The following is a 27,835-nucleotide window of genomic DNA, read 5'->3' as shown; positions in this document are numbered from 1 at the left end:
TGAAATGGCAGACAAAGGTTTGAGGAAATGAGACAAAGAGAGTTCCGGTGGCTGTAGAAAAAAATGACTTTTATTCTCAATGGCCAGTGAGAATATAGACCCTCCTGTCTCCAGGAAAAAAAAGGGTAAAATTACAAAGAAACACAGATCCTTATATACTATTTTGGTCTGCCTCTATCTACGTCACACAGGTATTATCAATCACCAATTAGTGTCAAAAAAGTCTTACTGGGCACTTAACTAAAAAGCTATTTTTGCATTTTCCTAAAATATAGACTACTTTCAAGACCTCTGACCCTCCATTAGGCGTTATTTCTGGAATTTCCTATCTCAGCTTTTAGGGGTTCTCATTAATTAAGGAGTTCCCTGTTATCTTAGCTGTCAGAGACCCATTAGCACTCCCCTCATGGCGCCAGGTCTTATCTTGACATCCCAAAAAGCCTTAATTTGTCTTTTGTCCATTAGCTTATCTATTCTTGTTGACACTTAACCCTGGCACTCAGAGTGAACTTTGGTCTGGCTTTTGCTGAGCAGAGTGTATTTTTAAGGCTAGCACACAATCTGCTGGTGATTACATATTTTCCTATATCTATTTTTTTTAACATGATTACATTCAATATATGGTTTCCAATACAAGTATTATATTTTCCCAATACACCTTCATCAAAGGGTCAAGTCTGGTCCAGATCCATCAAGCCACAGAGGAGCCTTTGAGGTACAAGCCAACCAACATACATACATGCATACATATATACTTTGACTTTTTTCTATATTGTAGATTAATGGCTTCTACACCATTTGGTTGGTGCTCTACCAGGATGCAAGGGGAGGCTTTGAGATTCACATTTGGTTGTTAATGACCATAAATATGAATCCCCAGGAATTGTGAGATTCCAAATAGCATCTCAGCTTTTAATTCCTCTCCTTTCCTTTCCTTTCTAGAAAAGCGAGGCAGTCAAAACGCTCCAGCGACGAATGCTGAAATGCAGGAAATGAATCCACCTCAAAGGAGACGTCGTATTTGCATCTCCGTTGCAGAATGAGGATGGTTTCTGAAGCTCTCCTGAGCATCCCAGAACAAAGACTATTGGCGTTGGGAGTTGTACTGGGCTTCCAGATGAGACCAAAGGACCATATCGTCGGCGTAGATTCATAGTTGTTGGAAACAGTCCTCCAAAAGTGATCATCTTTGGGTTTGGATGAAAGTTCTGGCTGGGCTTCTCTCTCCTGTGCCAATCAGACTCTGTTTATATGAAGTATCTATGGGTGCTTCCAGACAGCACCAAATCACAGGTTTTAGTCAGGGGCAAAAAATCCCGGGACCTGAGAAGAGGTCCACATACAGACCAGTTGGTCCTCTGATTTCTGCCTCTGTCATCCACACTTGCTGTTTTGTCCTGGGATTTTGCAGCCCCTAAGATGGCTGCTACGGGACGTCTGCCAGAAATTTCAGTGATTTTTTAAAATCTTAAGATGCAAATATGTGAATCATTGTATAAGTTCTGCTCCTGGGATATAGAGTTTGTGTGGCCATCTGTGCAGACAAGTTTGATTGTGTTTTTGTGCCTGGGAACTACAAGGTGCTGTTCCTGGGTTAGACATGTCTGTTCCTGATTGCAGTTATTGTGAAAAGATGTACAACGTTGACTACAGGATGACACCTTTGTCCTAACAAGAGAAAATTTGACAACCACATGTTTAATGAAGTTTCTAGCACACAAACAAAGTTTCTGGAATAGGACCATTACTTTTGAAGGCAATACTACCCAAACAAACAGGAACACACACTTTCAAGCCAGGAACAGAACTTAGTCCTTATTACCACTTTTAGAGGCTGCCTGGCCATTTGTGCAGACAGGTTTTGTGATGTACTTGTGGCACGGAACAGCGGGGTGATGTTCCTGGGTTATACATGTCTGTTCCTCATTGCTTTTGTCATAAAAACACAGGAAAAGATAATTACATGGCAAAACCTTTGTTTGTATGTCACAAACTTCATTAAACATGGAGGATGAAGTTTCTCTTGCCAGATAAAGTTTTTGCCCTCTAGTCAACTGTTGCCATGTTTTTTGGATAGAATTGATCAGGAACCAACATGTATAACCCAGGAACAAACCAACATTTAAAAAATCACATATTTTCTGATATATTACCACCTACTCAGGAGCTACATCAGCTTTGACTCTGCCTACTTGGCTTTACTATTGATCCAAAACCTGTGGAGTCCTGAGGAATCCCTCCAGAACTGCAGAGACTCTGAATCGGTTTGCCTTTAAGCCAATCCAATCCTTTTAGGACTGTGGAGAATTCTATCATTTTGTTTGATTTATAATACTGAGTTAGATACTTTTGAGTTATATACCTTAGGACTGAGTATTGTTTCTGTGAATGTTATATGTATATGATGCTCTAATATACATATTGTGTACTACTTATGTGTTGAACCACTATTGTGTTATACAGTTCATTACACTATAAAACCCACGGCAGGACAGTCAAGTGTGGTACTCCGCCTTTGTAATTTGTAATCCGTTCCTTAGTGTTTTCTGCAGATGATACTATTGTATTTTTCTCTCTTTTCCTCTCCTTTCTACCCTGTTTCCCTGAAAATAAGACATCCCTTGAAAATAAGACCTAGTAGAGATTTTGCTGAATTGCTAAATATAAGGCCTCCCCTGAAAGTAAGACCTAGCAAAGTTTTTGTTTGGAAGCATGCCCGCCGAACAAAACACCAGAGCATGCAGGATCGGAAAATGTATGTACCATAGAGTGTGTACATGGAAATAATGGCAGTAACAAGAAATTCTTGATAGGATTCAAAGTTTGTCTGGTTGTTCTGATTTGTAATGACAACTACTGTACATGTTCATTTTTTGTTCAGCAATCAATGTGAATTCTTCTTCATGGAAAAGTAAGACATCCCCTGAAAATAAGACCCAGCGCATCTTTGGGAGCAAAAATTAATATAAGACACTGTCTTATTTTTGGGAAACACAGTAGAAAAGCAATGCAATCAAAACCATCCAGAAACAACTAGTTTCTAGTTTCTGATTGGGAATAGAGACTAGAAATATTTGGGCACTGTACCTCAACATCCAATTATTCAATTTATTTCAATATTTTTAATTTATTAATGACGTATTAGATGAAGGAGATTTTATTGACAGTCAGAGCATAAGCCATTGATGTTTCTATCAAGTTTGGAAGGGATCAGGCCAGGAAATTTTACTTGATTAAGTATTTCAAGTTAACAAAGTTGCTGATACAGGATGCCGGAGATAAATATTGAAATTATATGAGTCCAAAACAATCTCAGTGAATTACTATGAAGGATACATGACACAAAATCAAATATAATATCTGTGTGGCATGTGTTTCTTGACTTTGTGTGGACTCACAAAACTATGGATAAGTGGAAACTCAATTGAAACGAAGGACTTCCAGCCCAAGAGTATCATAGAGTCACGTTGGAGGACCTAAAAATGCTTAGAGGGGGCATTTTTTGTTGTACATGGGTAAATGAAACTGTGGATACTGGTCCTTTAAACACAAGCCAAGAGTATAAATGTTTTGTGTAGTGGGCCACAGGGTCTTTGGGAATTTGAGTTGGAGTGGCCCACTACACAAAACATTTATACTCTTGGCTTGTGTTTAAAGGACCAGTATCCACAGTTTCATTTACCCAGGCCTGTCTGGTCGAAATAAATCTGCATTTTTCTTTTCTCACTTCAAGCAAGGCTTGTTGTGTTTCCTAAGAACCAACCATAACGTTATCTGCTGGTTCAGGTATCCACAGGAGATTTTGATACCTGTAAATACCTGGGATGTTGGAGTATGGTTGTATTTGTATGAAATGTAAATCAAGTGTTTACTGCTGATGAGCTAGAGTGTGTATTTTCAGTAATGAAATAGTTAACAGCAGGCTAGTTTTGACTGACAGCCTGTTGTGATTGCTATGACCTATGAGAATTGATTTCCTGCCTTTGAGGGTTGGAACTTCCTCTGGACTGAGGAATGTTGTTTATCTTTTCTGTGTAGTTCGGCTTGAGCTTTCTCTGAAGATGGACTATGAATGCTATGCTCTGAAGCCGAGAAATGCAAACTGTAAATAGACATGTAAATAAAGTTAATCAACAGTTGGACTTCGCCTGCTGGAGTGTTTGTTTGACCAGTGCTGTTTCTCAGCATGGGAATACAGTCTGGAGAAGGAGGTGAGACCAGGATGATAAATTTTGGAATCCACTCTGCACCCCATCATCCCCTGACATGGGATATATAGTGTATATGAAAAGATGCTAGAAACAATAAAGAAAAGAGAAAAAGAAAGGAAGTGAAAGAAAGAAAGATAGAAGGAAAGAAAACTATGACTTCTGCTCATCTTTTCATCAAATTATTTATTAATATCTTATTATCCAACATGTATACAGGTTGCACATCCTTATAAATTAGTTCTCAGCTTTCTGTGAAATATAAATCGATCAGATTCGTTTAATAAAGTTCATTTCCACCAGAACTCTAAACAAGAAAAGTTCCCAAGTTCAAATTGTCAAAAGCTTTTTCTGTATCTAAAAATATGAATTCAGCTTGCTTCTCTTTGTGTTCTGGTCAGTATTCCAAAGATACTAACCTTTGAAAAGAAGGCTTTTTTTTTGGAAATATATCAGTGATACTGTAAATGAGGCATGAAATAAGAAATGCCGCTTCATGTCTTCATTGACTCTTAGTTGCTGTTCTTTGCACTGAAGACGTGTTTTTCTAACTCGGAAAGGCGCCTTTCCAAGGAAAACACTGCAGAGGGGAGAGAAGGGGGGAAATTGGAGTATTACAACAGTACACATTGTTCTAATACCATTAAATAGATGGGAGACTGGTAAAACAATCTCTATGAAATTTCACAAAATCTTAGAGAGCATCGATGTTGTCAAAATAATATAGTTCGACACCACTTTAAATGCGATACCGGTAGCTCCATAATATAAAATCCTAGGAGTTGCAGTTCATTGTAAACTATGAATTCTGATTTACATTTTACTGGTATTGGTGTTTTAAGCTTTGTTTTGTCTATGTATGTTAACTATGTTGTATCCCACCTCAAACCTTGAGGACGGGCAGGTAGCATTTGTTGTTGTTGTTACTCTGCTTCCCTGAAAATAAGACCTAACCATAAATAAGCATGATTTTTCAAAAAATAAGCCCCAGTTAAGACCGTCAGCTAGGCAGACTCGTTTATTGGTATTACATCCATTGCAATATGCAATGGGTTTACCCTGTTTCCCTGAAAATAAGACATCCCCAGAAAATAAGACCTAGTAGAGGTTTTGCCGAATTGCTAAAGATAAGGCCTCCCCCGAAAGTAAGACCTAGCAAAGTTTTTGTTTGGAAGCATGCCCAACGAAGAGAACAGGAGAGCACGCAGGATCGGTAAATGTACGTACCATAGATTGTTGTACATAGAAATAATGGTAGTAACAAGAAATTATTGATAGGATTCACAGTTTGTCTGGTTATGCTGGTTTGTGATGACAACTACTGTACAGTATATAATCAATGTTCATTTTTTTGTTCAACAATAAATGTGAATTCTTCTTCATGGAAAAATAAGACATCCCCTGAAAATAAGACCTAGCACATCTTTGGGAGCAAAAATTAATATAAGACACTGTCTTATTTTTGGGGAAACACGGTATTGGATTATAAAATAATAATATAAATATATTATTAAATATAAATAAATAATATTATTGACACACATGCTTAAAATAAAAATCAGGCTGGAGTTCATGGTTTGCAGAGTTATGACAATGTTCCAGAAGAAGATGACATGACTGTATTTGAATAAATGTTGATTGCTGTACATCAATAAATGAATTAATGTAGATTGCTGTACATGAAGTAAACAAGTCATCCTCTAAAAATAAGTTCTAATGCATATTTTGGAGCAAAAATTAATATAACACCCATTCTTATAATGGTAGAAATAACAGCTTTACAAGAGCTTGTGGTGCCTCACCAGAATATCCATAACATTAAGCCATGGCCATTAAAATGGATCAAACTGCATTAATTCAACAGTGTAGAGACACCTTTTGACTTGGCAGGAACTCCTAGGACCACCTAGTCCAATGCCCTTCTGCCATTCAGGAATACACTACTAAATGGCTCTTGGAAAATGCCCATCCGACTTCTCTTTAATCAGCTCTCATCATCAGAAAGTCCAGATTTGTAAAGTCCACTGTAATACTTTTGGGGTGTTTTTGGAAAGCCAACTGATGACAGTCGGTGGCCAAAAATGCTGTTGGCCAGCTCTGCTTTTGCTCTATTGTAGCTCTAGGACACGTTAGAAGGATCTAGGACAAATCAAAGATCCAACTTCATTCAAGGAAAGGAATGCATTTCTCTTTCCTGTGTAGCAGACCAAAATCTGAACAGAATACGGACCCTGATCCATGAGCTTTTACGTTCTAATAAAGTCTGCCAAAGTTGAAAAGTTACTCCCATAAAGCGCACATAATGGAACAATAACATCAAGTTAACCATCAAGACAGAAGTCAACTGTTCTTCTATTACACTGGCCAACATACATTTTGGTGCCTCCAATGTTAGCCCTCCTTTTGGGTATATTTGACCTGTTTATTCCAAAAATGGCACCGGTTTTCCTCTAGAAGCTGTAGTATTTGAGATACAGAACATATGCTATATGCTAGCCTTATTTGCTCGCCCATAGAAACCCATGATAACCCTATCTAAGAAACTAGAGCGGATGTGGTCCATCCAATAAGTGCCCCCAGATAAGACCATAGAACATATCTATCTTGTTTGCTGTGTCAGACAATAATAATAATAATAATAATAATAATAATAATAATAATAATAATAATAATAATAATAATAATAAAATGCAATTAAGGCCAAGATCGAAAAATCAGCTGATGACCCAAAATGCAGACTGTGCAAGGAAGCTGACGAAACCATTGATCATATCCTCAGCTGCTGTAAGAAAATTGCACAGACAGACTACAAACAGAGGCACAACTGTGTGGCCCAAATGATCCATTGGAACTTATGCCTCAAGTACCACCTGCCAGCAGGAAAGAACTGGTGGGATCACAAACCAGCAAAGGTCGTGGAAAATGAACACGCAAAGATACTGTGGGACTTCCGAATCCAGACTGACAAAGTTCTGGAACACAACACACCAGACATCACAGTTGTGGAAAAGAACAAGGTTTGGATAATTGATGTTGCCATCCCAGGTGACAGTCGCATTGAAGAAAAACAACAAGAAAAACTCAGCCGCTCTCAGGACCTCAAGATTGAACTTGAAAGACTCTGGCAGAAACCAGTGCAGGTGGTCCCGGTGGTGATGGGCACACTGGGTGCCGTGCCAAAAGATCTCAGCCAGCATTTGGAAACAATAGACCTTGACAAAATTACGATCTGCCAACTGCAAAAGGCCACCCTGCTGGGATCTGCACGCATCATCCGAAAATACATCACACAGTCCTAGACACTTGGGAAGTGTTCGACTTGTGGTTTTGTGAAACGAAATCCAGCATGTCTATCTTGTTTGCTGTGTCATACAACATTGTTTTGTCAATAATAATAATAATAATAATAATAATAATAATAATAATAATAAGGGTTGTAAGAGAAGAAGAGACCACTTAGTCCAACTCCCTTCTGCCCTTGTGCTGTGGGGGCCGGATAAATAGCTTCGATGGGCCGCATCCGGCCCCCGGGCCTTAGTTTGGGGACCCCTGAGTTAAACTGAGTTCAGCCGTCATGCATTGCCCTCCTTGGTTCGAAAGAGGCAGAAGTGTCCTGAAAGGAGGGAATTCCGGCAACAAAAAAGTCTCCCTGGTAGGACACTTCAGCCTCTTTCCAAGCATGGAGAGGGACAGAGCTCATCACACGTTCCAGGGTTGAAAAGAGGCTGAAATATCCTGAAAAGAGGGAACTCTGAACGTGGGCCAGCAATCCTGTTCAGAGCTCTTGTCTCTTATCGTGCTTTATTCCCATGGTTCCAACTGAAAAACAGGTGGGATGGGAACCATCAAAGTTTCCCATCTTGTTTCATTGCCCAACCGTCAGCAGTCTCTTGTATCCTATGGGGTTTGATGCAAAACAATAGGATCCCATGGAAAGAAATGGTTTTAACCTGGATCACTGTCTCTTGTATCCTATGGGCTTTGGGGGGGGGGGGAGAGATCAATAGGATCCCAAGGAAACAAGTAGTTTTTAAACTGGTATCAGTCTCCTTTAATGGTTTTTTCCCCAGTTTTTTAAATTTAAATTATTGAAAAATTTTGAATTTTACATATTCAGTACTTAAAACTTATACATCCTTTAACAAATTTGCAGTACAGTTATGTATACCATAGCTCCTATAGTATTTTCACTAACTATATTACATACTCATATTATTTACCTTTTGTGACCCTTCACCTAGTGCTATCCCTTCACCCCAGGCCAGCCAATTACAATATTTACAGTAGAGTCTCACTTATCCAACATAAACTAGCCGGCAGAATGTTGGATAAGCGAATTTCTTGGATAATAAGGAGTGATTAAGGAAAAGCCTATTAAACATCAAATTAGGTTATGATTTTACAAATGAAGCACCAAAACATCATGTTATACAACAAATTTGGCAGAAAACGTAGTTCAATACGCAGTAATGCTATGTAGTAATTACTGTATTTACGAATTTAGCACCAAAATATCACTATGTTTTGAAAACATTGACTACAAAAATGCGTTGGATAATCCAGAACGTTGGATAAGTGAGACTCTACTGTATTTCCAAAATTCCATTGTTTCTTTTACAGGTTTTCCCCCCTTACCTTCTACGTATACAAACTCTATAAATTTTCCCCATATCTTCCCAAAATCATCCTTTTTTTAATAACCCTCTTTTAATTTCAATATTACATGTCAATTCATCATTTATCGCAATATCCCAAATCTCCTTATACCATTCTTCCAATTGGCACTCCTCACTTCCTTTCCATTTTTTGGCTATTAACCATTTTGCTGCTGTTACCAAGTTGGCGATTCGTTCCTTTAACTCTTTTGATATTTGAATATTATCCATAAATGACAACAGTGCTATTTCAGGCGTTCCTATTTTTTCTGTTTTGATGATTCCCTTTATTTCTTTAAAAACGTTCTCCCAAAATTTTTGAACATATTTACAGAACCACCACATATGTATATATGTACAGTAGAGTCTCACTTATCCAACACTCGCTTATCCAACGTTCTGGATTATCCAACACATTTTTGTAGTCAATGTCTTCAATACATCATGATATTTTGGTGCTGAATTCGTAAATACAGTAATTACTACATAGCATTACTACATATTGAACTACCTTTTCTGTCAAATTTGTTGTATAACATGATGTTTTGGTGCTTAATTTGTAAAATCATTACCTAATTTGATGTTTAAGAGGCTTTTTCTTAATGCCTCCTTATTATCCAACATATTCACTTATCCAACATTCTGCCGGCCCGTTTATGTTGGATAAGTGAGACTCTACTGTACCATTTTCCTGGCAGCCCCTCCAGCACTGCTTAGAATATTTCTTATCAATTTGATTTAATCTAATTGGTGTGAGGTACCATCTCCAAACCACTTTATAATAATTCTCTTTTATTCTTATAGACATGTTTTTTTAATATACGCATATTCCACATTTCTTTCCAGATTTGAGGGTGTATTTCCTTATTGCAATCTACCTCCCACATTTCTTTAAGGTGATCCTTAAAGGGGCTTTGGGCAGGGCAAGGGATCTCTTGGTTTTCGGATATTGTTTTACAAAAGTAATATGGATTGTGTGACGAATGTAAGATGAACGTATTACCAGCTCCTAAGTTTCCACATGTGTAACGCCCAAGGCAACGGAGCACTAAGAACCGACACACGGAGGCCAAAAACTATCTAATATCTTTATTAAGGAAATATATAAGAATAATAAAAACAAGTAGGAAATGTAGTCCAGTAAAAGACCTTTCAGGGAAGGTCAAATATAGTCCAAATTTATATTGTCCAATATTTTATATTAGAGTCCAAAGTTATAATTCCAAACCGAAACACACTCTATTTACAAGCAATAGAGTGGGGAAGCGTCCAAAGATCTTTCCAAAGTTCAAAGTAAGTCCACGGCAAGAACTGGGAACAAGGCTTGATACTAGAAACAAGGTCCAAGGCTGGAAACACGACAAGATAGTTCTTGAATACTTGGCTAGGCAAGGCAAGGCAAGGGAACTGGAGTTGCAGACTTTACGAAGTCTACACTTGCCTGGAAACACGAAATCACTCCTGAAGCTGATCTGTTGACTCCGCACGGAATCCTCCGTGTTGGGCACTTTTAACTAAGTCTCATCTTCCTGCAAAGCAGGTGTCCAGAGCTTCCTTTCCCAAGGGAAAGAGAAGCGAAACACATCTCCCTCCAGATGCGTTCCTCCCTAGAATTTCCCAGGGGAACATAGCTAATTAATGTCTTGTTTAGCTGCTAATCTCAAGCTTCTCCGAAACTGCTCTTTTTCTCCCCGACTCGCAGCATAGGACTGTTTCCTAGCAAAAGGGGGGGAGGCAGTAGGAAAGGCCTGCTCAAGGTCTTTTTTAATGGGCTCTTGGGTAGAATCATCAACAACAGGCATCTGGAAAAATTCCGTCTCTTGCTGAGCCGGCAAAAAACCCATGTTTTTGTCTTCATCAACCACGATGGCGCTGTGATCAGAACTCCAAGGCCCATGGGACATCACAACATGTGAGTGTGATAAAGAGGCAGAATGCGAAACGGGACTGCTGACAATATAAGAGGGGCGATTCTCTCCCTTAAAGGGATGTCACCAGTGCTTTCCCATCTCAATTCATGTAGAAACAGCCAGGAAGGAAGGGAAGGACTTACGTCTCCTATCCAGAAGGTCCTGAAGTACATTGAATGCCGAAGCTAAGTCTTTGTTGCCGGATTGAACCAAAGAATCCTTAGAAGTTGGGTCAGTTCGGGGCTCTAAAGCAGAGAACAAATGTTTGGTTTCAGCGGAGAGATTCTGTGACACAGTGCAAAATTTGGTCATATGCCCGTCCTGTGATTTTTTTTTAATTTTCCAGTGAAGAACTTTTTCATAATGTTTACATGGAATCATGTTTCTCATAATTCCAATCCAATCCCAATCCCATTAGGTTGTTCCTAATGTTTAAGTGGAATCCTTTTCCTTGAAACTGAACCCAGGGCTCCACTATATCATAGTCTCTGGAGAAACAGGAAACAATACGACCATTTATTTCTTTATTTATGACATTTCTACCCCGCCTTTCTCAACCCCAGAGGGGACTCAAGGCTATCATGTCCCCTCTCAACCTTTGATTATCCAAGCTAAACCTCCCCAGATTCTGGGGGCCGGGCTGTGGCGCAGCTAGCTAGTAACCAGCTGCTATAAATCACTACTGACCGAGAAGTCATGAGTTCGAAGCCCGGGTCGGGTTAAGCCTCCGACCATAAAAAAAAAAATAGCCCCGGCTTGCTGTTGACCTAGCAGCCCCGAAAGACAGTTGAATCTGTCAATTAGGGAAATTTAGGTACGCTTTATGCGGGAGGCTAATTTAACTAATCTACAACACCATAAAACTGCTCACGAGGAAAAGAAGAGGAAGAACAGCCACCAATGGACGGTGAAGCAACAGCTCCCCCTGTGGCCGGAAATCGTGAAGCTGGAAGATGTTAAAAAAAATGCCTCTGTGTCTGTCTAAAACTGAATGTTGTTTGTCTATTGGCATTGAATGTTTGCCATATATGTGTTCATTGTAATCCGCCCTGAGTCCCCTTCGGGGTGAGAAGGGCGGAATATAAATACTGTAAATAAATAAATAAATAAATAAATAAATAAATTCCTCATCCACAAATCAGAGGGATTCACAGCCTCCAGATCTTTGATCATTTTGGTTGCACTTTGATGGACAAACACATGCCAACTGGTCAGTCCCCTTCTTGAATTGCTTTGCTCAAAACTGGACACAGTCTTATTCCAGGTTAGGCCTAACCAAAGCAGAATAAAGTGGGACTATGACTTCCCACGATCCCAACACTACAATTCTGTTGATGCATCCTGGAATTGCATTGGCGTTTCTAGCTACTGCAACTCTCTCTTGGTTTATGTTCAGCTTGTTTTCTCTGAAGACTCCCAGATCCCTTTCATGAGGACTGTTTTCAAGATAGGGATCACTCATTCTGTATCTTTGCATTTTGTTTCTATTGGCAATTGTAGTACCATACATTTCTCCCTGTTGAAATTCATTGTGTTAGTTATGGCACAGCTCTCTAATTGGTTGAGGCCACTTTGGATCCTGATTCTGTCCTCTGGAATATCAGCTATCCCTCTCAATTTGGTCCCATCTGCAAATGTGATCAGCCTGCCTGTTGTACTCCAGGGCAGGAAACACCTCTGTACTTAACTACTACACTCCAGTCCAAGTTAAATCATCAAAGTCGTTTATTGAAGATGATATAAAAAGCAGTTCAGCAAAAATAATAAAAATGTCACAGTCCAAATGTATGAAATAGTCCACAAGATTCAAGGTACAAGAGTAGTTTCAAATACCCAGAACAACAGGGCATTCTTCACAGTCATGCAAAAGAACCAGGATACAAAAGGCAGCATACAATTCAATACAAAAAATCCACAAATAATCCTTCAAACTTGAAAGCATGAAACATGAATGAATGAAGACACAGAACTAGAATTCCCTTAGCAGGCTTGACCAGGAATTGGCAAGATATGTTGCCTCAATTACCAACGCTGATTGCTGGAAAATCTCTCTGGCCTCACTAATATAATGAAATCATGCTGTTTTCCCTGACTACCTGATAACGGCTTCTTTTCTAATAAGCGCTGTGACCTTCGAAGGTTCTGTTGAGCAGTCCGGAGTTTACAAAAACTAAGTCTCCTATCTATCAGCTCATTATCCTCTCCACTTGGTATTTCATCCTCTGAACTCATTTCAGCTTCTGACCTTGCTTCCCTAGAGAAAGACTTCTGAGCAGCATCTGGGCCCCTCTCTGGAATGTGGCCTTCACTAGCTGTTGGAGACACAGACTGCTCAGTTTCAGGACTTAAACTCTCATGCTGGCTCGCAGGTCCAGCAATCCCATGATCCACTTCCTCATTGACATTGGAAAAAGTATAGTGTTGGGATCGCTGGAAGTCATAGTTCCCCTTTATTTTGCTTTGTGAGGGCTCACCTGGAATAGTAGCCCTGTGTCCAGTTCTGGACACAGTTCTGTGTCCATCCAGGTCATTGATAAAGAAGTTGGCTAGCCCTGAAAAGCCTAGGGCAGACTCCCCCCCGGCCCCGGTCCCTTCTCTCCAGAAGGAAGGAACCATTGTACAAAAGCACCCTTTGGGTTTGACCAGTCAACCTATTCCCAGTCCACCACACAGTAGTGTTGTCCTGCCCACATTTTATTAAGATCCTTTATGAGAACGTCATGGGGAACCTTGTCAAAGGCCGCACTGAAATTGAAAATAGCTACATCCAGAAGATTCCCTTCGTGATGCTATGATTCTGTCAACTATGCTTGTAACTCAAATGCATGTAATGGTCGCTGTTGCCCATTTTTGGTTAAAGGTTATTTAGCTGCTTGTGCTCCTTCTATTTTTATCAGTTTTATACTAATTTATGCAATTCTTTTGATAAATAAATAAAACTTGAAAGAAAACTTCTATCCAAAGTCTATCTTGTCTCTTAGGACAACATCCCATGAAAACAAAAGAAGATCACACTATAAGCACCAACCAGATGTACCTGGTAAGACAGTGAGCCAAGCTGAACGAAAGGAAATACCAATCGGGTTCCCAGCTAAACAGATGTATTCCCCAGCATCCTCAGATGTAACGTTGTGCAAACGGAGAACATCAAACGTTTCATTTGTTGTCTGCAAATGAAAAGCTCTTAAAGGACATTTATTATCGTCATTATTATCATTGTTATTAGTAACCTTCAATTTAGGGGACTAATGGCCTCCCTAGGAATTTTCTAGGTCCTTCAGGTGACTCTATGGTAAGCTTTCCCTGGAGGTCACCATAGAGGTGTTGGAGGACCCAACAAATTTCTAAAGACAATACCTCTCTAGGAATCTCCAGGTACCTCAATGCAACTCTATGACGTGCTTGGACTGAAAGGGAAGTAATTTCATGGCATTTGGCCATATCTGTGGTTTTATGTACTTGTTTCCCCTTAAGATACAGGGGGGGTCTTACTCTATTGTATACAATAATATAATACATAAATATTACCAATTAAATATTAATATTAGCACCCATCTTGGAAATGGATGTGGCATTCTGACCTTTACAGAGCTGCCATGGTGGTTCTGCAGAATTAAAGCTTCTATCTCCTTGTTCTGGTCTCTAATGGGAAACAAGGCCAGTAATATATTTAAAGGAAGGCCTGTAATTTCAGATGTTTATTTATATCCTCCACAAGGAGACTCAAAGAGAACAATGGCAAACATAGCGGTTTGAGTGTTGGAGAACAACTCCGGAGACCAGGGTTTGATTTGCTGTTTGGCCAAGAAAGCCTGCCTCTGAAGAATGATAGAATGAAAGAATAATAGAGTTGGAAGAGACCACATGGGCCATCTAGTCCAACCCCCTGCCATGCAGGAAAAGCACAAAGTACCCCTGGCAGATGGGCATCCAACCTCTGTTCAAAAGACAAGGGAAACCCTTCTCCGAAGAAGCCTTGCCAAGAAAACCCTGTGCCTGAGGCATAAACTCTAAAAATCCAAAGTGGGATGTTCTTTCAGGTGGCAAAGGGTGGCCAGAGGAGCATCTTTGTACCAACCTTGAGAGTGGTGATGTAAGGGAGCCCATCTGGCCCATATTTCTTTCCATTGACCTCGTTTTGTTTCAGCCACTGCATCGAAATGGGCCTTGGGCTGTCAGCTTTGCAAGTAAATTCTGCATCACTCCCAACCACCACGATCTGATTGGCTGGAAAACCCACCTCTAAAGTCGGGCGGTGCAGGGCGAAATTTTCTGCATTGAAACAGAATAATGTGAGTCAGGAGGAGGGGGAGAGAAGGAAAGGGAGAAGAAATAGGGGAAACAGGAGAAGAGGACAAAAAAGAGGAGGAAGATTGGAGGAGGAAGGGGAGGCGGGGAAAGAAGAAGAGGTTGGAGAGGAAAGAAGAAAAAGCAGGAAGAGAAGAGAAGAAGAAACAGGTGGAGGAGGAACAGAGGAAGATGACAAAAAGAGAAGGAAAAAAGGAGAGCAAGGGAAGGAGGAGAGGAGGAGGAGGAGGAGACAAGGAAGAGAAAGAAAGGCTGAGATGAAAGAGAAGAAGAAGCAGGAGATGAAGAGGAGAAGGAGAGGAAAATTAGAGAAAGAGAAGAAGGAACAGGGGAAGAAGAAAGAAAAAGAGAAGGAAAAGAAGGGGAATAAGGGAAGGAGGAGACAAGGGAAGTAAAGTCTGAGAGGAAAGAGAAGGAGAATGAATTGAGACAGTAGAGAAACTGAGCAGAGAGACTGAGGCCTTTGCCAGACTTGTGCAGAGAGACTGAGGACTTTGCAATGCCTGAGCAGAGAGACTGAGGACTTTACAAGGACTGAGCAGAGAGACTGAGGACTTTGCTATGCCTGAGCAGAGAGACGGAGGACTTTACAAGGACTGAGCAGAGAGATTGAGGACTTTGCAAGGACTGAGCAGAGAGACTGAGGACTTTGCAAGGCCTGAGCAGAGAGACTGAAACTTTGCAATGCCTGAGCAGAGAGACTGAGGACCTTACAAGGACTGAGCAGAGAGACTGAGGACTTTACAAGATCTGAGCAGAGAGACTGAGGCCTTTGCAATGCCTGAGCAGAGAGACTGAGGACCTTATAAGGACTGAGCAGAGAGACTGAGGACTTTACAAGATCTGAGCAGAGAGACTGAGGACTTTGCAATGCCTGAGCAGAGAGACTGAGGACCTTACAAGGACTGAGCAGAGAGATTGAGGATTTTGCAAGGCCTGAGCAGAGAGACTGAGGACTTTGCTATGCCTGAGCAGAGAGACTGAGGACTTTGCTATGTCTGAGCAGGACAGAGAATCATAGTGCAACTTGGAGGTCTTTCATTTGATGGGGTTAAGGTTGGCTTGACAACAAGGCCACAGGGCAAGCATTTACCAACAGTTAGGTAGTAGGTATGGCAACGGGCACCATATCTGTTCCTCACTAGGCAGGTGTAATTCCCTCCATCAGAGAAAGTGACATTTGTTATCATCAGGGTCCAATGCTGCGGCCGTAGCTGCAGGGGAATCAAAGAATCATAAAATCATAAAATAGTAGAGTTGGAAGAGACCTCATGGGCCATCCAGTCCAACCCCCCACTAAGAAGCAGGAAATCGCATTCAAAGCACCCCCGACAGATGGCCATCCAGCCTCTGCTTAAAAGCCTCCAAGGAAGGAGCCTCCACCACATTCCGGGGGAGAGAGTTCCACTGCCGAACAGCTCTCACAGTGAGGAAGTTCTTCCTGATGTTCAGGTGGAATCTCCTTTCGTTGGCTGGGATTCATACTCACAACTATAAATGATATGTCACCTTGTTTGGTTGTTGTTGGTATCCCACATCACACAGTCCTAAACACTTGGGAAGTGTTCGACTTGTGGTTTTGTGACATGAAATCCAGCATATCTATCGTTGTGTCAATAATAATAATAATAATAATAATAATAATAATAATAATAATAGACAGTTCCTGGGAAAAATTGAGAGCAAAATTGACAAGGAAAAAACATGGCTGTGGCTCACAAATGGAACTTTGAAAAAGGAGACTGAGGGCTTGATTCTTGCAGCCCAAGAACAAGCCATTAGAACAAATGCTATCAAAACCCTAATTCAAAAGTCGACGACAAATCCCAAGTGTAGACTCTGCAAGGAACTAGACGGAACGATGGATCACATCCTCAGCTGCTGCAAGAAGATTGCACAGATGGACTACAAGCAGAGGCATAATCTCATTGCTCAGATAATCCATTGGCACTTGTGCCACAAATACCACCTGCCTGAAAAAGTTACACAAAATGAACACGTCAAACTACTCTGGGACTTCCGAATTTTGTCAATGTCTATTGCTTCCAAATGCCAGCTGAGATCTTTTGGCACGGCACCCAGTGTGCCCATCACCACCGGGACCACCTGCACTGGTTTCTGCCAGAGTCTTTGAAGTTCAATCTTGAGGTCCTGAGAGCGGCTGAGTTTTTCCTGTTGTTTTTCATCAATGCGACTGTCACCTGGGATGGCGACATCGATAATCTAAACCTTTTTCTTTTCCACAACTGTGATGTCTGGTGTGTTGTGTTCCAGAACTTTGTCAGTCTGGATTCGGAAGTCCCACAGTATAGTATAGTATAGTTGTGCCTCTGTTTGTAGTTCTGTCTGTGCGATTTTCTTACAGCAGCTGAGGGTATGATCAATGGTTTCGTCAGCTTCCTTGCACAGTCTGCATTTTGGGTCGTCAGCTGATTTTTCGATCTTGGCCTTAATTGCGTTTGTCCTGATGTTTTGCTCCTGGGCTGCAAGGATCAGGCCTTCTGTCTTCTTCTTCAGGGTCCCATTCGTGAGCCAGAGCCAGGTCTTCTCCTTATCAGCTTTTCCTTCGTTTGTCAAGGAACTTTCCATGCAATGTTTTGTTGTGCCAGCTGTCAGCTCTAGTTTGTAGTGCGGTTTTCTTGTACTGGTTTTTTGTCTGCTGTGCTTTGAGGAATTTCTGATTTTTGACTTCAATCAAAGCAGGTTGTTGTTGTTGTTGTTGTTGTTGTTATTATTATTATTATTATTATTTTGCTGGAGAAATGTTGTTTCAGATTGCTTCAGAGTTACGATAAAAGACAGGCCTAATACTATACCATATCATACACTTTGTGTTGACTTGGTATTCATACAGTCAAATTAAAAGCAAAAAAGGCAAATTTAATGTAAAACCATTTTATTAGAATAACAGCTTTGCGGTTTGATTTCTATGGTAAGTATTATTTATTTCTTTGAGGGTTGTTTTGCCAGTTGATTGAGTACTAATTAACGGAGAATCTATTGCAAATAACAAAAGAAAACAAGAGGAAAAAGGAGTAACAAAAGGCAATGCTGCACAAATGCCTTACTTTCATGCGGTGCAATACATCTGGTTCTGTGATCCTTTTGCCGTTTTTCAGCCAAGTGATGGAAGGCAGCGGCCGGCCGGAAGCTTGGCAGCGAAATTTGACAGTATTTCCAACTGGAACAGACCCCATGTCTATCTGACCTCTATCAAGAGTGTGCTTGACAGTTCTTGTCCAGAAGGGAGCAACTGCAAGGACAAGAAACAACAACAACAACCAATTCAGGAATAAGCTAAACACGAACCTCATTACAATCTGTTAAGCTACAAATTCAGTTAGAGCTGTTCTGTCTAAAGGGTTGAGCTTTCTAATGGCAAAACCTTTGAATGAAGCTCATTTCTAAGTGGAACAATGAGGCCAGAACCCAAGTGCTGCTACCTTCATTCTAGAAGTAAGTTATAGATTTAAGAGTCTAGCTGAACATGAGTCAAGAGTGCAATGAGGCAGCTACAAAAGCCAAGGCGCTTCCAAGGCTGTAAAGCTATTTAATAGGCCTGTAAACTTGGGGTTGAACAAAAAAATTTCTGTCAAAACGAGGCCACAAGAGAAAAAAGTTTAAGAAATCCTTGTCTAGATGACTCTTGGGGGACCCTTCCAGCTCGAAGATCCCTGATTCCGACCAGATTCCAGAACATGTCTTTGTGTCACAAACTTGGGTTAGGTTCATCGTCAGGTTCGTCACCAAAATCTTCATCGTCCTCATCATCCAACCGTGAAGATTCTTGAAAACAAAGGGGGTGGGAGGAGGAGAGAAATGGGGGTTATTCTCATCATAAATAAAGTTTGAGGCACATTTTTCCCCATCTCAATCAGAGAAAAGTAAGTCTTTCGGAATCTGGGAAAGATACAAAAGCTAAATGACAAGCTGAACACGAGTCAACAGTGTGAGACAGCAGCTAAATAGGCCAATGTAGTTCAAAGCTGAGCTGTGAGTAGAGAAATTAGGCACCGCTTAGTGGGGAGATATTTTATTATTATTATAATAATGCCAGCGATCAAAGAACAAGGAGGAAAAGTTCTGCGACTAAAGAGCTTGTCGTCATAGCGGATGGAGCAACAGCGCCCCCCTGTGGCCAGAATCAAGCATAACTCCAAGCGCCAAAGTTGGAAAATATGCCAATATACCTCTATCTGTTTGTCTGTCATGTATGTCCAATGGCATTGAATGTTCTCACCCTTTAGGGTGAGAAGGGCAGAATATAAATGCTGTAAATAATAATGATAATGATAATAATAATAAGCTGCATCATGAGAACCCTAATATTGAGTCTGAGGGCAGTCTTAGTCCCATTCTCTGCCTCTGCTTTGGTCACAACTTTTCACCTGGAATAATAACCCTGTGTCCAATTCTGGGCAAAACAACACAAGGAGATGGACAAGATGGGAGATGGCCAGAGAAGAGCCACCAAAATGACCAAAGGCCTGGAAACCACGAACCCCTTTGAGGAGTGGCCTTAGGGACCTGGATCTGCTTAGCTGGGAGAAGAGAAGGGTAAAGAAGGGGACAGGAAAGAGTTATGTAATTATTTGAAAGGATGTTCCATTTGAGGAGGAGACCAAGCTTGCATTTCCGCTGCTCTAGAGACCAGGACAAAATGGAGCAAGGGATTCAAGCTGAAGGAAAAGAGGTCCCACCTGAACACGAGGAAGAACGTCCTGAAGGTAAGAGTTGTTCTGCAGTGGTATATGCTCCCTGGGAATCTGGTGGAGTCTCCTTCACTGGAGGTTTTTAAGCAGAGTCTGGGTGGCCCTTTGTTGGGAGGGGATCGAATGATGTCTTCCTGCTTGACAGAAGGGGTTGGACTAGATGGCCCTTGGGGTCTCTTCTAGCTCCAGGACAGAGCAGATGAGGAGGATGAAGAAACTGGAATATTGTAGTTTTGATGGTGGTAACCCTCAGAATACCAAAGTAATAACCCGGCCAGTCGTACTGTACTAAGAACAACAATCAAGAATCGTGCACCATCTTGAAGCCTGCTCTCATTGAAAGATATTTGGGAATCGCGCTGGAGAAGGCTCACCATTAGAATAAGAGTCATTGTTTCATAGAGTTGGAAGAGACCACATGCGCCATCTTGTTATCGAGCCATGGTAAACAACCCCTCCCAAAGATATATAGTTCACCAAGGTTTCAGAAATAAATATATGATTGTGTTGTCGAAGGCAATATATATAGCAACAATAAGACCCTTTCTGGACTTGCACAAGTTCAAAGCATTAGAAAATCGAGACTGAACCAACAGCAGCTGTACACCCCTAAATTCTATCACATCTAACCCTTTAATAAATAGTATCTGTTTTTCATGACTTTCTCTGTAACTTGTATCTTTCTATGTATCTGTCTATCCAGCTATCTATTTATTTCCTACCGTGTTTCCCCAAAAATAATACAGTGTCTTATATTAATTTTTGCTCCCAAAGATGCTCTAGGTCTTATTTTCAGGGGATGTCTTATTTTTCCATGAAGAAGAATTCATATTTATTGTTGAACCAAAAAATGAACATTTATTATATACTGTACAGCATATAATCACAAACCAGCATAACCAGACAAACTGTGAATCCTATCAAGAATTTCTTGTTACTACCGTTATTTCAATGTACAACACTCTATGGTATGTACATTTACCGATCCTGCATGCTCTGGTGTTCTGTTTAGCGGGCATGCTTCCAAACAAAACCTTTGCTAGGTCTTACTTTCAGGGGAGACCTTATATTTAGCAATTCAGCAAAACCTCTACTAGGTCTTATTTTCTGGGAATGTCTTATTTTAGGGGAAACAGGGTATATATAAAATGTATAAAACTTCTTTGTACATTTTGAATGCTGTACTTACGTCCTTTTTGGCCTAATCATAATAAACCTCTGTGACTTTTCTTCAACCTGGTTTAGCATATGCTTGCCAGGCACAGATCCTCCTATCTGTAGTCCTAGTTATCCACTAAAATCTAGTCCAATCCCATTCTGCCTTGCAGAGAAAACACAATTAAAGTACCCTGAGAGAGGGCCATCCAGCCTCTGCTTCAAAGAAGGAGCCTGCTCCACACTCCGAGGCAGAAAGTTCCATTGTTGAACTACTCTCCTTACAGTCATGATATTCTTCCTAATGTTCAGGAGGAATATTATTTATTTATTTATTTATTTACATCACTTTTACCCCGCCTTTCTCTCCGAGGAGACTCAAAGCGGCTTACAGTAAATGGCAAAAATTCAATGCCTAAAAACAATGTTAAAAACAACAAATTCATATAAAACAATCTACAAAACAACAGTTCATATAAAACAGATACCATTACAAAATAAAATCACATTATGTAAAATTTTAAGAATGTCCAAGATTAAAATCCATTCATCCAGAATCCTCAAGTCTTCGTCCAGGTCATGTAAAGTCCATGTTCTCATTCATTAAAAGCTTGTGTGCACAACCATGTCTTTAAGGCTTTCCTGAAGCCTAGGAGAGTTGGTATCTGCCGCATGTTGCTGGGGAGGGTGTTCCACAGCCGAGGAGCCACCACCGAGAAGGCCCTGTCCCTCGTTCCCACCAGCCTTACCTGCGAGGCTGGTGGGACCAAGAGCAGGGCCTCCCCTGATGATCTAAGAGTTCTAGAAGGCTCATGGTGGGAAATACGTTCGGACATGTAAGATGGGCCAGAACCATTTAGGGCTTTGTAGGTCAAAACCAGCACTTTGAATTGGGCTCGGTAGCATATCGGCAGCCAGTGGAGCTGGCTCAGCATGGGAGTAGTACGCTCCCTGTAAGCCGCTCCTGTTATTAGTCTGGCTGCCGCCCGTTGTACTAGTTGGAGCTTCCGGGCCGTCTTCAAAGGCAGCCCCACGTAGAGCGCGTTGCAGTAGTCCAAACGAGCTGTAACCAGAGCGTGGACCACCGTGGTATCTTTCCTGTCATTTGGACCCATAGCTCCATCAAGTCTCAGGGGAGCAGAGAACAAGCTTTTCTCCTTCTTCCTTAGCACAGCTTTTCAGGTCTTGAAACCTGGCCCCTCTCACATATCCTCTCAACCTTCTCTTCTGCAGAATAAACATCCCAACCAATTCCTCCCTTTCTCTATCTTTCTCCAAAGAGGAACTGTTGTCTGATGGCGGGCCAGCCAACCCACTCTGGCCAAGTGAAATTGCGACATGGATCCATATAAAGACATTACAACCTCTGCTAATTTATTTACAGGTGTTTCGAAATGTGTCCGTTCCAAGGCAGCCACAGAGGTCGGCCAAGGTTTTGTTGGACAGTGTGTCCCATTGATCCTTACTCTTCCTAAGGTGAAGGATGCTGGGAGATGCAGTCCAACAGTATCTGAACAACCTCATGTTTTTATGTTTTAGGTCTGAGTTTTAACAGAACTATTCCTTCTGGGTTTTAATCTGAACTTTATTTATTTATTTACAGTATTTATATTCCGCCCTTCTCACCCCGAAAGGGACTCAGGGCGGATCACATTATGTACATATAGGGCAAACATTCAATGCCCATAAACACATCGAAACAAGACAGAGACAGACAGACAGACAGACGCAGAGGCAATTTAACCTTCTCCTGAGGGGATGTTCAATCTGGCCACAAGGGGGAGCAGCTGCTTCATCATCCACTCTGACAGCACTTCCTCACTTCCTCATTCCAACGTTGTAAATTAGTTAAACTTGCCTCCCCACTTTTTTTATAAGTGGTACCTTATTTCCTACTTGATAGATGCAACTATCTTTCGGGTTGCTAGGTCAGCAACGAGCAGGGGCTATTTTTTATTTTTAATTGACGGGTGCTCACCCCCGTCATGGGCTGGCCGCGAACTCATGACCTCATGGTCAGAGTGATTTATTGCAGCAGCTGTTTACCAGCCTGCGCCACAGCCCGGCCCCACTTTAAAGGTGTTGGGGTCCACTACTCAAAGGAGCTATTCAAGGTATTGAATGTTCTTGAGGGAAATGGGACTGGCATTTTGGACAGCTGCTTTAAAGCTTGGACTAAATCCCGAAGTGGATTCATTTCTAAAACTCTGAGAACGGAAGCCATAATAAGCAGAAAGAATAGACCCCAAAAGGTCACTTACCTCCTCTGCAGATCGGAGGTTCCTGAAACTCTCTGGGGCTTTGGAAAAAAGAAGAGAGGGAAGGTGAGAATCCATATTATGCCTCAATTTGAGCATTCTTTTTTAATGTAGCAGAAATTTAGTAGATTCTCTCATTCCTTCTGCAGTTCCCAGAGAGGCTAGATGATCTTTGATTCTTTTAAGGCTTTTATTTTATCTCCTGGGCTACAAAAAGGACCAATGAAGTGAGGTCCAAGACCAAATCAAGCCAGAATTCTCCCTTGAAGCCAAAATAAGCTTTGTACTTTGGACGTTTCATGAGCCAAAATGATCGGTAAAATTGATTTTTTTTTTAAATATGCACAGAGTGATATCCATTCCATTGGTTATGAAGCCAACGATGGTGATGATGATGATGGTTATCTTTATTTATAGCTATTTAAATAAACATGTGAATTCTCTTGCCACACCCTGGACTCTCCACAATATATATTTTTTCCTTTCCTGGTTTATCCATACCTCACAACCTCTGAGGATGCCTGCCATAGATGTGGGCGAAACGTCAGGAGAGAATACTTCTGGAACATGGCCACACAGCCCGAAAAACATACAACAACCCTGTGATCCCGGCCATGAAAGCCTTCGATAACACATGTGAATTCTATTCCCTATTCAGTTGGTGTTTGCAACCACCTTCAACAAAGCACAGGGCCAATCTTTGGAATTGTGTGGTTTAGATGTAGACATGGATTGGAAAATTATGTGCTGTGTGTTCTAGAGTGGGCAAACCTGACACTCTCTACATCTGCACAGACAATGTCAGAGTTCTTGCAACGATCTTGCTTAACATCTTTGCTAACAATCAGCCACAACCACCACTCACAAAGAGTTTTATATATGCTGATGACCTTGTCCTAATAATACAAGCAAAAGACTTTGAAACAGTCGAAATCCAACTTACGAATGCCTTGAAAGATCTCTCCAGCTACTACAAAGAGAATCACATGAAGCCTAACCCTGCCAAGACACAAGTATATGCTTTCCACCTATGTAACCGTGAAGCCAACAGGAAATGGAAGGTTACCTGGAAGGCCAAAAGCTTGAACACTCTTTCCATCCTAAATATCTCGGTGTCACCTTAGATCGAACACTAACATATAGGACACACCGTGCAAACACCAAGCACAAAGTATCTGCACGTAATAATATCCTGCGGTGAACATAGAATTGAACGAAACATGCAGAATAATCACAGAATGTCTCAGGCCTACACGTGTTGATAAACTCTACAAGATAGCTGGCATTGCCCCCCCCCCCCCCCGATGTGCTTAGCTTACTAATAATAAACAGATTGTAACAACAACATGATGATATAGTGACAGACTTGGATTGGACTTGGAAGGAGCCTTGTATGTATATTTATATGAATGTTTTAATCTAATTAATGTTAAATTGTAATTGATTATAATTATAATTGTTTTATACATGTGTTTATATTTGCAAGCTGCCCTGAGTCCCCCCTCGGGGGTGAGAAGGGCGGGGTAGAAATGTTGTAATAAATAAATCTATATATATAAAATGATAAAGTTGTTTGCGCAGTGACTATAACAACAAAACTAAACATCCCAGAAATACGAAATTTGGCAACACAATGCAAAAGGCTTGCCTCCCGGTTACAACAACACAACCACACCACAAAACCACAATCCGGACCCACAAAACTCACAACAACGCATCATGCGATAACAACACAACTAAACGCCCCAGAAATACAAAACTTGGCAACACAATGCAAAAGCCTTGCCTCCCAGTTGTAACAACACAACCACACCACAAAACCACACAGGACCCACAAAACTCACAACAACGCATTGTGACTATAACAACACAACTAAACGCCCCAGAAATACGAAACTTCGCAACACAACGCAAAAGCCTTCCCTCCAGGTTGTAACAACACAACCACACCACAAAACCACAATCCGGACCCATAAAACTCACAACAACGCATCGTGACTATAACAACACAACTAAACGCCCCAGAAATACGAAACTTGGCACACAACTAAACGCCCCAGAAATATAAAACTTGACAACACAACGCAAAAGCCTTGCCTCCCGGTTGTAACAACACAACCACACCACAAAACCACAATCCGGACCCACAAAACTCACAACAATGCATCGTGACTATAACAACACAACTAAACGCCCCAGAAATACGAAACTTGGTGCACAACTAAACACCCCAGAAATACAAAACTTGACAACACAACACAAAAGCCTTTTCTCCCGGTTGTAACAACACAACTACACCACAAAACCACAATCCGGACCCACAAAACTCACAACAACGCATTGTGACTATAACAAATACCAAATTTGACAACACAACTCATCCACCTCTCCAATCCCTACATTCACACTTGGCCTCCAAAAAAACAATTACAATAATAACAATAACAACAACAAGAATCAACACCATCACAGGCAAGAAACAGCCAGGCACTGAGGCTGAGAGGCCAGTCAGTGCTACACTGGGCCTCCAAAAAACAATACAGTAGCATCCAACTTATCCAACCTTCATGACCACAACAACAACAACAATAATAAACACCTACACAGGCAAAACAAAAAAAGGACTATTGTACCACAATAAAAATATAAACCGCACTCAGCAGAATCAGACATCAGGATTAACAACAAACCAAAGACAACAGGGATCTCAAGCAATTATCAATCAACACAAAAATTGAAGACGGTAACAGACTTCAAATACTACTACTAATGTGAGTATGAAGAAGGGTGGAGGTCACAGCATCAATACAACCTAATGTAGACTGACCAACACCACCAGACTCAGCCACAGCAACGCGTGGCCGGGCACAGCTAGTCTATATATATAAAAGGGTAATGAAATTTTGGCCTAGGACAAAACAACAAAACTACACATCCCAGAAACATTAAACTTGGCAGCACAACCCCTCATCCATGCCTCTACGTTCATACAACAAAAAGCTACAGGTACTCCAGAAAACAGCCAGGCTTTGAGACTGCAAGGCTATTCACTGCTATTCCACCTGGCCAACGAAGGATTCCCATAAGCCACAGCAACACGTGGCCGGGCAAAGCTAGTAATAAATAAAACAAGGACAACAACAACAACAACAACAACAACAACAACAACATTTTCTTTTCTATGCGTTTTCCAGACATTTGTTGAATTCATCACGTAGAGTCAGCATGGCCTCTTGATTTGAGCACTGAACTGTGAATAAGGATCCGAGTACTAAGGATCCAAGTACTAATCCCCATTGCTCAGCCATGGAAGCCCATTGGGTGATACTCTCTCAGCCCCACAAAATTCCATGATAGGCCCACCTCAAAGTTACCATACTTAGGAAACAACGTCAAGGCACACAACAACATCAACGAAACCTGGCATAGAAAGATTTATTATTTCGTGTCAAAAGCATTGCAAAACAAATACATTTTAAAATGATGGGGAAAAAAAGGAAATCACAAGCAACTAAATAGTTTTAGACCAAAAACGGGCAACAGCAACCGCATTGTCCGTAGCTTTAAACAACTCCTCCTCCGGGCATAGAAAGGTAACAGAACTGGGATAAAACATCAGCTTACGGTTCTATTGTCGATGCTGAGATATCCCCAAAATGGAAGGAGAGAAGCAGGAGAAACAGACCAAGCCACTTGGATATAAAACCATTCCTCTGCATGATGCGCTCTTATTTAATAGTGTCCCTTTTTCTGATACTGTCCAACTGGCCTGAAATACTGGGAATGGATTAGGAAGGGGCTGACCTGAGTCATAAAGGCAAATAGCAGGAGGAAACTGAGATAAGCAAACAGAAATCGGGCAGCGGAAGAGAGGTCATGGGATCGGAGAGCTGGGCCAAGACTAACACAATGAATTCCAACAAGGAAAAATATTTGGGCTAAAATGTATTGCTAAAAATGTGAACAAGAAAGCAATATTGCTTGGCTGTTCATAGCTGTGTGTTGCCCACGGGGGCATCTACATTGTAGAATTAATGCAGTTCGACACCACTTTCACTGCCAAGGAATCCTGGGATGTGTAATTTGGCAGAGAAGGCTCAAGGTCTTGTAAAACTGAGGTTGAAGATGGCTTTCTTTTTCTGAGACCGAGGCAAAGAAGGCATTAAGTAGTTCTGCCTTTTCCCTGTCCCCTGTCGCCATCACCCCGCCATTGCAAGGAGAAGATGGGGTGATGGTGACAGGGGACAGGGAAAAGGCAGAACTACTTAATGCCTTCTTTGCCTCGGTCTTCTCACAAAAAGAAAGCCATCTTCAACCTCAGCAACACGGAATGGACAAAGGATTGGGGGAAATCCAACCCCAAATAGGGAAACAAGTTGTCCAGGAACACTTGGGCTCTCTAAACGAATTCAAGTCCCCAGGGCCAGATCAGCTACACCCAAGAGTACTGAAGGAACTAGCGGAAGTTATTTCAGAACCACTGGCAATTATCTTCGAGAGTTCTTGGAGAACGGGAGAAGTCCAATTTTGGGCACCACAGTTGAAGGGAGATGTTGACAAGCTGGAAAGCGTCCAGAGGAGGGCGACTAAAATGATTAAGGGTCTGGAGAACAAGCCCTATGAGGAGCG

The 27,835-nt window shown here is 41.3% G+C and overlaps 2 protein-coding genes across 4 annotated transcripts in view; one reads left to right on the top strand and one right to left on the bottom strand.

The window, feature by feature from the left end:
* LOC100552615 (class I histocompatibility antigen, F10 alpha chain) overlaps window positions 1-4,142 on the top strand; it is a 37,660-nt gene extending 33,518 nt beyond the window's left edge. For all 3 annotated transcript variants that reach the window (XM_016997555.2, XM_016997556.2, XM_003227747.4), the window contains one exon: window positions 943-4,142. In XM_016997555.2, coding sequence (XP_016853044.2) covers window positions 943-1,043 — 101 coding nt within the window. In that variant the 3' untranslated portion in view covers window positions 1,044-4,142. The remainder of the gene's footprint in view (window positions 1-942) is intronic.
* A 235-nt stretch (window positions 4,143-4,377) lies between these two features.
* LOC100567025 (fibroblast growth factor receptor 2) lies at window positions 4,378-27,005 on the bottom strand. Its single transcript, XM_003227738.4, has 9 exons — window positions 26,831-27,005; window positions 23,210-23,247; window positions 18,799-18,867; window positions 18,150-18,334; window positions 16,175-16,295; window positions 14,852-15,045; window positions 13,811-13,940; window positions 10,917-11,018; window positions 4,378-4,788 (listed from the first exon to the last, which is right to left on the bottom strand). Exons 1-9 carry the CDS (start codon window positions 26,923-26,925, stop codon window positions 4,721-4,723), a joined length of 1,002 nt encoding a protein of 333 aa, XP_003227786.2. The 5' UTR covers window positions 26,926-27,005; the 3' UTR covers window positions 4,378-4,720.
* Window positions 27,006-27,835: the final 830 nt, after the last annotated feature.

The sequence above is a fragment of the Anolis carolinensis genome, chromosome 2 (assembly GCF_035594765.1).
Source record: "Anolis carolinensis isolate JA03-04 chromosome 2, rAnoCar3.1.pri, whole genome shotgun sequence".
NCBI lineage: Eukaryota > Metazoa > Chordata > Lepidosauria > Squamata > Dactyloidae > Anolis > Anolis carolinensis.
This window is presented reverse-complemented; position numbering and strand designations above follow the sequence as displayed.

What these genes read in the sequence shown, in the direction of transcription:
- LOC100567025 (XM_003227738.4), bottom strand. Translation starts at nt 26,925, where the DNA reads ATGCAGAGGAATGGTTTTATATCCAAGTGGCTTGGTCTGTTTCTCCTG. An exon ending in TCAGCATCGACAATAGAACC is followed by an intron (nt 23,248 to 26,830) that starts GTAAGCTGATGT and finishes TTTTTTCCAAAG; the next exon opens with CCCCAGAGAGTTTCAGGAAC. An exon ending in TACCTACTACCTAACTGTTG is followed by an intron (nt 15,046 to 16,174) that starts GTAAATGCTTGC and finishes GTTTCAATGCAG; the next exon opens with AAAATTTCGCCCTGCACCGC.